General features: G+C 36.1%; 1 protein-coding gene across 1 annotated transcript in view; it reads left to right on the top strand.

Annotated features, from left to right (window-relative positions):
* The window catches only part of GUCY1A2 (guanylate cyclase 1, soluble, alpha 2), a 385,551-nt gene that overhangs the window by 243,622 nt on the left and 130,420 nt on the right, over positions 1-11,509 (top strand). Inside the window, exon 5 of the mRNA XM_006833793.1 lies at positions 3,683-4,168. Within this exon, the coding sequence (XP_006833856.1) occupies positions 3,683-4,168 (486 nt within the window). The remainder of the gene's footprint in view (positions 1-3,682; positions 4,169-11,509) is intronic.

Below are 11,509 nucleotides of genomic sequence, written 5' to 3'. Positions count from 1 at the left end.
AAGGTAGAATCTCCATTGAGTGGTTTCCAAGTTGAGCAAATAATTTAATTTACCATATCTACCAAACCTTGACCTTGATTGCTTTAAATATAAGCATTTAATCAGCAATTTAAAATTTATATATTTGCACAGAGAAAATACTTTCCAGAGGAAATGCCATTAAAAACACAGCATTTAGAAAGTTAAAAATAATAATTATCCTCTCCTTTTAAGAGGTAAGGAGACTGAGGTTATAAATGGAAAAAGTACTCAACATTAGGACATTAACAGAGTTAGATATCAAGAGAGCTGAAGTTCAAATCCAGGTCTGACTTTCCTAAATCCTTCTTTCCTAACTTTTATATCATTGTCTCAAATGATTACCTTGTAAGACCTTGGCATATGACAGCATGAATTAGTTCATGTTTAGGACATTCATAAATGTATGGCTGGATAGTATGCAATCACATGACATGGTATTGATAGTGGTTATGTGCCATGGAGTTGGTTCTGACTCATCGCGACCCTGTAGAGGGTATCCGAGGCTGTAAATCTGTATCGAAATAGAAAGCCTCATCTTTCTCCTGCAGAACAACTGGTAGCTTTGAACTCTTGACCTTGCGGTGAGCAGCCTGACTCATAACCACTACGCTACCAGAGTGTATGACGTTGTTAAGTGCTGCTGAGTCGATTCTGACCCATAGCGACCCTGTATAGGGTTTCCAAGGAGCAGCTGGTAAGCTTGAACCACTGACCTTGCAGTTCAAACTACTTTGCAGTCTGAAACATTAGCCGACAGTGCCATACTAGTACTCCTCTATGACACATTAATAAGTGCTATGGAGTAGGTTTTGACCCATGGCAACCCTGTATACTGTTTCCGAGGAGCAGCTGGTGAGCTTGATCCACTGACCTTGCAGTTCAAACCACTTTTGCAGTCTGGCGCATTATCCCACAGCGCCGCTTAATTTCTAATCACTTATTGTTGTCAGTGATAAATATCTTTTTGATAAACCTATGAATAAATAAACATTGAAGTAATGCAGTAAGTTATTGAATCCTGATAACCAAGATTCATGGTAGGATGACTTAAACCTTTACTGTAACCTCAAGTCAAATATAACCTTTTCTTAAACTTCAAGACAATTTTCTTCATGCCTTTTGCTCTATTTTATTGAAATATTAATGTAATTTAAGATGCAATAAAAGCTTAGAAAGGTGTTTCTTTTAAGCATTTCCTCCCAATTCTGTTTTCTCTATGTATGTACTTCATTTTAATACAAATAACACATGCCTTCTGTTTTCATGAACCAGGACAATACTCACAAGGTATTTTTTAAGTATCTGCTGTGCTATTAAAAAAAAACATAAAAGTAAAAAAGTACCATAACACACTTACAAATATACTTCTTGGCTTGAGGGCAAAGGGGGAGGGCTCAGTTACTAAAAATAAAATGTAAACAGGCAAGTTATTTGCATTAAAATGTCATAGTTCATATAATTGTTTACCAGAGCATAGTGTATTTCTAAATTTAGAATTATAATGAAAAAAAATTCAAGAGTAATTTATATTGTTTCTGATAAAAATAAAAATGCATTTATAACAATGACACAAATGCTCTAATTGAATTTTTCCATTTCTTAAATAAGGAAAAATCCACTGATTGCTGTTGTTAAGTGTTGTTAAATTGGTTCTGACTCACAGTGACCTGAGGAACAACACAGTGAAACCTTGCCTGGTCCTGTGACATCCTCACTGATTAAAAACATAAAAAAAGAAAATCATTTAGAGCAAAAAGCTCCATCTTTCTCCAGTGGGGTGGCTGGAGGATTTGAACTGGATTTGAACTGCTGACCTTGCTTTTAGCAGCCCAACAAGTAACCTGCTACATTACTATGGCTCTTTCTTTATTTTCTAGGACTTCTCTTTTATGAATTGTTTTTCTGTAGCTTAGGATGTAAACAGTTCCCATCCCCACCCCTGAGTCTGTTCACACAGAGATTTCAAAAAACTACTTAATGGCCATATTTAATTCACGATTTTGCTCCCCACCACCTTGCTATGTCTTTAAAATGGCCTATCAGTCCTCTCTCACACCCAGAGCAGTAATTAGTAAACAGAAAACACTGTGTAATAATACTTCAGTGAAAAATGAGAGTAGTGTGAAAGATGAGTATAATACTGAACTTTAGCAGAAATTTTACATAACATAAAGTAAATATTTGACTTCATAGCAATTATAACATCAAGCAAGTATTCAGTTGTATTTCCTTTATAGTCCAGATCTTAGTGAATGGTGCAGGAGGAACAAAGTAAAACACTCAGGCATTTAAAAATCCAAATCATTATCGCTTATCTCTTATTTGTCCTATGTTTACAGTTTCATCAAGTAGGCTAACTACTTCATGTTTTGAAGAATAAAGGAAAATGCATTTATTTAGCATTTCCCATGTGGTAGGAGCTTTTTACATAAATGGAACTGATAATGTACAGTCTCAATTGGTCAAATCGTAGACTGTTCTTTCCAATTAATTGTAACCAACTTTCTCTCCATGTATGTTGAAATAACTCTTGAAATAACTTCTAATCCAAATAACTCTGCTTTAATATCATTATCCTAAGTCTTCCCTCTGACAATTTATTAAAGAACCAAGCTAAGATAACATAAATCTTTGATTCATTACATTTTTCATTAAACATCAATCCCCCAAGTTACGTAGTCAAAGGGCACAGTAAGGAGAGACAGGTTTGAGGTGTTGTATCCTCAGCTTCTTTATCTTAGTAACTGGATTCTTTAGTGCTATCCTAGTTTGTTTATTTACTTATTTATTTCTGAGTAGTATGAATATGCTGGTTGTTTATATTTTCTGGTAATACTGCTTAATGATATCTGGTTTAAATTAAACTGTAAGACAGAGAGAATTGTCCACTTATTCAGTCATTATCTAAATAGAAAAAAATGCTTAATCTTCAAAGGACTGTAGCTGATTGGAGAGCCTTGGTAGCATAGTGGTTAAAATACTTGGCTGCTAACTAAAAGGTCAGTGGTTTGAACACCAACCACTCTGCAAGAGAAATATTTGGTAGTATAATTTTGTAAATATTAACAGCCTTGGAAACCTTATTGAACAGTTCTACTGGGTTTTACAGAGTCAATTTGAGTCAAAATCAACAACTCAATGGTAGTCGGTTTGGTTTGGGTACAGCTAGTTGAAAATGACACACGTAAGGCCAAGCAACTATGTTGATTCATTTTAATCTTCTGGACTTACTTTCCAAAAGGAATGCTATCTTAATACCAGTTAAATGCACTTCTTTGAGCAGATGAACATATCTTAATTCCATTTTAGTAAACAAGTGGAAAGTTTTTGAATTGTCCTATAAACCAGTTTCATTGTGTACCTGGGAATAACTTCATATTAAATACAATTGTGTTCCTGTTTTATTTCTGTATGATCTTACCTTCCATTTCATTAGTATCTTTAGAAAGTACCTGGGTGGCACACAATAGCAATTGTTTCTATTCAGCACCATGACTTTTACACTTGTTGTAAATCATATTTATATTGGCTTGTGTAAGAAAGTCAATATAGCTATGAAAACTGTTCTTGCTTTTCCTTTTCATCAGATAACACTCATATATTAATTCAGTGGAGCTAGTATATGAATAGCACTGACTTTAAATCCATACTAATTTTACAGGTGATGGAAGTCAAAGGACAAATGATCCATGTCCCAGAATCGAATTCCATTTTATTTTTGGGCTCTCCATGTGTGGACAAGCTGGATGAACTCATGGGTCGAGGGCTGCATCTCTCAGACATCCCTATCCATGATGCTACCCGAGATGTCATTTTGGTGGGCGAACAGGCAAAGGCCCAAGATGGCTTGAAGAAGAGGATGGATAAATTGAAGGCAACTTTAGAGAAAACTCATCAGGCCCTGGAAGAAGAGAAGAAGAAGACAGTGGACCTCCTATATTCCATTTTCCCTGGTGATGTAGCTCAGCAATTGTGGCAAGGGCAGCAAGTGCAGGCCAGAAAGTTTGATGATGTCACCATGCTCTTCTCAGACATTGTTGGTTTCACAGCCATCTGTGCCCAGTGTACTCCCATGCAAGTGATCAGCATGCTGAATGAACTGTACACCCGATTTGACCACCAGTGCGGATTTTTGGATATCTATAAGGTAAGGAGTTTAATTACCTTGAAGTAAATGTTTCAAACATAAATTGTCATGATAATTAGATTGCAAGAATGCTTTTTAAATATATGTAAACCTAATAGGAAATGATTGCTTTAATTTAAAAATCATTGTACAGGATATAGGTATTTCTGCCTTGTGAGTAAATTTTCATTAGGAGTACATTTATAGTATTGACATTGATAAAAATTATTCAGTAAGGAAATTCCATATTCCTTAGTCCTCGATATTTGTTATTAAAAAAACAATTGAATTACTGAATTCTAGGCAATTTGTAACCACAAATTAATCTTACTTACAGATCAATAATTGAAGAATTATAGCATGGCAGTTATAAAGAAACAACAAATTAAGCTAAAATATCTGTTGCATTATAAATCACCAAAACCAAACCCATTGCTATAAGTTGATTGTGATTCATAGCTCCCCTGTAAAGACAGAGTAGAATTTCTGCATAGTATTTACAAGGCTGTGGTACTGTAGGGTAAGCACTGGACCTCAAGGTTGTTTTGAACCTAAAGGTCGGTGATTCAAACTCACCAGCCTTTCATTGGAAACCCTATCTCTATAGGCTTGCTATTCAGAACCAACTCGGTGGCACTTAACAACAACAACATCTTGATGGAAGAAGTCTGTCACATCTTTCTCTCACAGAGTGGCTGATAGATTCAAACCACTGGCATTTTGGTTAATAGCTGAGTGCTTTAACCACACAATCACCAGGACTCATTATAAGTTAAATTATGACTAATTTAGTGTTGCGAATTACACTGTTAATTAAGATTTCTTTTATTCTTGTGTGCAAAGGGCTCATTTTATTTACTTATTTATATGTTTGTTATTGATAAACCCATTCTGTTACTTAGATCATTACTTCCTAGTGGCAGGAATATGACAATTTATTGCTGATCATAAATTGCAGAATGGGGCATTGAGTGAACTTTGGTAAAGGAAGCCATCCCTAAATTATTAATTTTTAGAGTAAAGATAACTAACGTAAATAAGAACACAAACCTGAGGAGAAATTAATGCATTCCCAGCTCACATCACTGGTAAGTATCATTCCCACTGTAGTCATTAGTTCCCATTCTTACTAATCTCTTCACAACTGATCAGTGTTTAGCAAACCCACAGGTTCTGAACTCTTCACGTTTTCATTGTTAAAGATCAACTTACCAATTAGTGACATTCACTTTCAATAGTACAACCCTGCCTTGATGTACATTTTAAATTTATTTACTCTTATGTATGTAATGTAATGAATGTCTGGGCTTAGTACATATACACACATAACATGATATTCAAATAAAGTGCTTAGTACATTTACTTATGTACTGTATTTGTTGATAAGTGCAGTCGAGTCAGTTCCTACCCTTAGCGACTCTGTATAGGGTTCTCAAAAGGCAGACGGTGAGTTTGAACTGCCAACCTTGTGGTTCAAACCAACTTTGCAGTCCAGTGCATTAATCCACAGCGCCACACCAGGACTCTATCTTACTGTGTAAGTGTAACTTAATAAAGTTGTCATTTGTTATAAATTGTGCACATGATGATAATAGAGTTTGCCTTTCTCTATCCCCCCCCCCCAAGAAAATGGAGCACAATAAGGTCCCTTTGGAAAAAGAATGTAGAACAAAATTCAAAATGATAAAAAATGACCAGACTTACTGATCTGACAGACACTGGTGGAACCCCCGAGACTGTGGCCCTTAAGACACTTTTCTAACCTGAAACTGAACCCACCTCTGCAGATCAAGAATAATAAACCAGGGAGGAACATACTTATCGGTACAATCAACCATAGGAAATCAACAAGGCATCATTTGCCTGAAAACAAAGCTCAGATGGCAGGAAAGGGCAGGAAAGAGGACTAATGGAAACTGGGACCCAGGGAAGAAGTGTAAAGAATGCTGTTATATCAGAGACTCTTGTCTTTCTAAAAGACTACATGCAAACATTCTTACTATTGCTAAGGTGATCAATGGTGAGAGCACTTTAATTTCCCAAGTTACATAATAAAAAAGAACTGAAAATGGGAGCCAATCACGATTTGTTGGTCTGATGTTAGAAACGCTTTACCATTTCTCATTAAAACTGTGGTAGCATCTTGTGATTCAGCCCTATATATATCAGGCACAAGGAATCTATACAGAATTCCATATGAATTGCACAATGTTAGTGCCCTGGTTTTTAAAATATGGAACTGTATTATATCTTTAATATAACTAGCAATATTAAACTACAGGGTTGTTGTTGGTTTTCTTCTTTGCTAATCTATCTAGACCAACAACTTGTTTCTATAGTATGACCTTCACATAAGCAGACTTGGTAAGAGACAATCTGCTTTGCTTTGTAGTCTTATATTATGACCCTGAGGATGTTGTGGTTAAAATATATCTGCTTCAGAAAAAGTTGTTTTAGCTGCATTATCTTTAATAGACAAGTAGGTGCTATAATCTAGTTGATTCCAACTCATAGTAGCTTCAGATGTGTCAGAGTAGAGATATGCTCCATATGGTTTTCTTTTAAAAAATATATTTTATTGTGATTTTGGTGAAAGTTTGCACAGAAAATTAGGTTCCCACCTAACAATTTCTATCCCATGTTATTCAGTGACCTTGGTTACATTTTTTACTGTGTGTCAACATTCTCATTATTTCTAATATAATTGTTCTATTTCCATTAATCTATTTTCTCTGCTCCTCGTTATCTTCTCATATTTGCTTCTGGGTAAATGTTGACCATTTGGTCTCATATAGATTTTTTTTTTTTTTTTTAAAGCACAGTCCTCATAGGCAATATTTTTTTTATGAGCCAATATGTTATTTAGCTGAAAGGTGACCTCCAGGAGTGATTTCAGTTCCAAATTTAACAGGGATAGGTGATAGGCTTGGGAGTTCCTCTGGTCTTTCTACAGGTCCAGTAAGTCTGGTCTTTTTTGAGAATTTGAGTTTTATTCGACAGTTTTCTCCCATTGTATTTGGCATCATCTATTATGTCCTAAGATAAAATGACCAGGAGTTGTAGGTAGGCAACATCTAGTTCTTGTGGTCTCAAGATAGATGAAGCTGTGGTTGGTATGGGTTCTTAGTGCTGTGGACTAGTTTCTTCATTGAGCCTTTGTTTTCCTTCATTCTCTTTTGCTCCACATAAGTGCAGACTAGTTGTATCTTAGATAGCTTTTAAGGCCCTAGACTCTGTTTTTGTAAAACATAAACTTTATGTGCTATGCTATGGCAAGTGACCAACTTTTTCCACCACACTATGGTCCTAAAATTTCAAACACAGTAAACCAATTCTGTAAGGTGTTGGGTTATATCTAGGAAGTATCCATAACAATACCCCCTATGTCCTTTATTTGTTGTTGTTATGTGCTGTGGAGTCAGTTCCGAGGTTCCGACTCATAGCAACCCTGTACAGGGTTTCTGAGGCTGTAAATCTTTACAGGAGCAGAAAGCCTCCTCTTTCTCTCGCGGAACAGATGGTTGTTTGTAACTGCTGACCTTGAGGTTAACAGCCCGATTCATAACCACTATGCTACGAGAGCTCCTTTGTCCTTCATTAGACATGTGTAAATATATGCAACACACTTCAGACAGTTTTCAGTGCTGCTATTTTGGATATAGATCACCAGAACTTTCTTCTGAGGTGCCTCTGGTTAGACTTGACTCTCCAGCCTTCTGATTAGCAATGCTTCTTGGAAGCCAGGATGGCCAAACTTCATCTCTCATAATATAAAAAAAGAAGTGTGTTGCATATATATACACATGTATAATAAAGGACACATTGTCAAAGAGGTACCAAGTCCCTGGAGAAGGATATGTTATGTAAAGTGGAGCATAGGGGAAAAAGAGAAAGAACTAGATGGATTGGCACAGTGACAGCAGCAGTAGGCTGAAATGTAGCAACAATGTGAGGTTGCTGCAGAACCAAATTGTTTCATCCTGTTGTGCAGAGGGTCACTATGAGTCAGTACCGACTCAGTAGCACATAACAACAACAACAATGTGGTTTCTGAGGAGTGACTGGTGGGTTTGAACCATTAGCATTGTGGTTAGCAATCTAGTGCTTATCCTACAGTGGCATACCAGGACTGATGTTAAATATTTTTATTGAATTTGAAGAGTGATCATCCCATGTGAAGTGTGTATGAGGGATTTATCATATTATACAAAATAGGAATTATTACAAATTTCTTCAAGTTGTATATAATTTATTGTTGGATTATTTATAGTAGAAGTAGGCCAATTTCTTATCCTAAACCAGAGATGCTACAATGAATCTCTCACTGTTATGCTCAATTTATTTTCATAAGAGAGTGGTGTGAATTTGCTAGTACTTCATTCCTCCAGAGTCAAGCACTATATACCAGTCTCTGTAACCCTCAATCTCTTACTTCTAAACCTCTGATTTGCAGTGTCAACTTACTCCAGCTAAGTTTTTTGTTTTCTTTTTGGATTTAAATTTATAATATTAAGTAAGAATTATAAATAGATTCTTCTCCTTAAAAATATGGGAATCACTGATTAAATATAACTCTGGTCCCTAGAGAAGGACATCTTGCTCGGAAAAGTCAAGAGTCAGTCAAGAAGAGGAAGACCCACAAATGAGATGGGTTGGCACTGTGGCAGCAACAATGGGCTCAAGCATAGTAACAATTGTGAGGATGGCACAGGGCTGAGCAGTGTTTCATTCTATTGTGCATACATAGGTCACTATGAGTTGATACCGACTTGACAGCACCTAACAACAATAACAAGTTTTGAAAAAAAGAAGAAAAGCAAAGTCTGGTTTCATAGTTAAAAAAAAAAAAAAATTAGATCTCACTGACATCAAGTCTCCCTTCTTTTGAGATAAGCAAGAATATCTCAGAGAAGAACATCTATGATTTTTGAATTTCCATATATATTGTTAAATCATGGACAGGCTCATATAGTCAGAAATAATAATGAGCAAGTTTTAACTTGCAGAATGGTTCTGTTTTTGTCTCTGCGGACTATGCTTTATATTATATGCAAGGTGGCTGCAAAAAGTTTGTGGAAAAATTCTATTATCATTTCATTCCATTTTTCCATGAACTTTTTGAAGCACCCTCATATACATCTCCTATATGGATAAACTCACCAGGATTGGATACATGGCATTAATATTAGAGGAAGACACATGAACAATTGCGATATGCGATTGATACAACCTTGCTTATAGAAGTGAAGAGGATTTAAAATACTTACTGATGAAGATCAAACATCATAGCCGTCGGTATTGTACCTCAATGTGGAAAAAAAAAGCAAAACTCCTCACAACTGGATCAATAAATATCATGATAAACAGAAAAATAATTGAAGTTATCAAAGACTTCCTTTTGCTTGGATCTACAATCAACATTCATGGAAGCAGCAGTCAAGAAGTCAGATGACATATTTATTGTATTAGGCAAATCTGCTAAACAAGACCTCTTTCATTGTTCAAAAATGAACAGTTTGAAGAGTAAGGTGTGCCTGATCCAAGCCATGGTGTTTTTAATCACTGCATATGCATGTGTGAGTTGGTCAATGAATAAAGAAGATTGTAGAAGAATTGATGTATTGAACCTATGGTGTTGGAGAAGACTACTTAAAGTGCCTTGGACTGACAGAAGAGCAAACAAATCTGTGATGGAAGAAGTACAACCAGAGTCTCTCATATTTCAGACATATTATCAGAAGGGATCAGTTTCTGGGGAAGGACATCATGCTTAGTAAAGTGCAGAGCCATTGAAAGAAAGACGCCAACAAGATGGATTGGCACCATGGCAGCAGCAAAGGGCTCAAGAGTAATAAATGTTGTGAGGATGGCGGAGGCTCTTGCAGTGTTTTTTCCTGTTGTGCATAAGGTCACTATGACACCTAATAGCAACAATCAAAAAATAAACAAAAACATTAGTAATGATAATAGTAAAAATAAAATTCTGGTCCATAAATTCTCTTAAGCTGAACTTGCTTGTGAAATGTTACCAATATATTTTAAAGTAAAAGTCCAAGTTGTCTTTACTCTTCAATGCCATTATGTGTATTTCTATGTAAATGTTTAGCATAGCTTTGGATGCTTACTCAGGATTGGGGAGCTACAGTTAGGGCATCCAGAATGAGAATCACAATGTATGTGTTGCCATAGCAATGATGTTATGACCAGAAATCCAAAACCAAATCCACTGCTATTGAAGTGATTCCAGCCCTAGATAAGTCTTCTGAATATGTAAACCTTTGTGTCTCCCATAGAGCAGCTGATTGTTATTGTGGTGGTAGTTGTTGTTAAAGTGCCATTGAGTCAGATCTGACACATAGCGATTTTATATAGGGTTTCCGAAGAGTGACTGGTGGGTCTGAACTGTCGACCTTGTGGTGAACATTCCAGTGTTTATCTTACTGCGTCATAGGAGAAAGCAAATGAAAGGTGAATTCACTTTTGTATAAAATAAAACAAAGTACATTTTGAAGAAAACATCAGGAGATAAAGTAGAATCTCTTTACTTGACCTGGCTAATTTAAGATTTCTAATCATAGTAAGCCTGCGAAGTCTTTGTGTGGCAGTGCGGCTAATGCACTGGTCTGTGTTTGAACCATAAGATCGATGGTTCAAGCTCACCAGCTGCTTCCTGAAAACTGTATACAGGGTTGCTGTAAGTCAGAACCGACTCGACAGCATTTAACAATAACAACAACAAATCATAGTAATTCTCACTTATTATCTAGAAAATTTGCTATGAAATAAAACCTGAAAAACAAATTGTAAATAGTACATTGTTGATGTAGACTTTTCAGTAAACCTTCACTTTCTTAATTACAAAAAAATCATTACTTAATCCATATTTTCTTCAATTTTCCTCCTAAGCACTGGACTGCAGAGTTTGAACTGTAATGTCAGCAGTTCAAGCTCACCAGGCACTCCTCAGAAACCATATAGAGGGTCACTATGGGTCGAAACAGACTAAATGGCACTTAATAACAACAATTTAACTGAACCCTACCACTGGAATTGTCACTGCATACCCTCTTTTAATGATAGGAAAGTATGAGCTAAGTGATTAAGAGAGACAACTATTAACTTTTGAGTTGGGTTTACATAGTTTTTGTTGTTAACTTTTGTCCAGTCTGTTCTAACTTCTTGCTGTTGTCTAGTGCCATCGAGTCGATTCCAACCCACAGAGACTCTGTATAGGGTTTCCAAGGAGCAGCTGGTGAGCTTGAACCACTGACCTTGCAGTTCAAATGTCTTTACAGTCTGGCACATTAACGTACAGCGCCACACCAGGACTCCATTCTAACTTAGCAAACCTTCATAGGATTT

Source organism: Chrysochloris asiatica, unplaced genomic scaffold, assembly GCF_000296735.1.
Source record: "Chrysochloris asiatica unplaced genomic scaffold, ChrAsi1.0 scaffold00008, whole genome shotgun sequence".
Taxonomy (NCBI): Eukaryota; Metazoa; Chordata; class Mammalia; order Afrosoricida; family Chrysochloridae; genus Chrysochloris; species Chrysochloris asiatica.
Note: the sequence above shows the minus strand (reverse complement) of the source record. Positions and strands in the feature narration are given on the sequence as shown.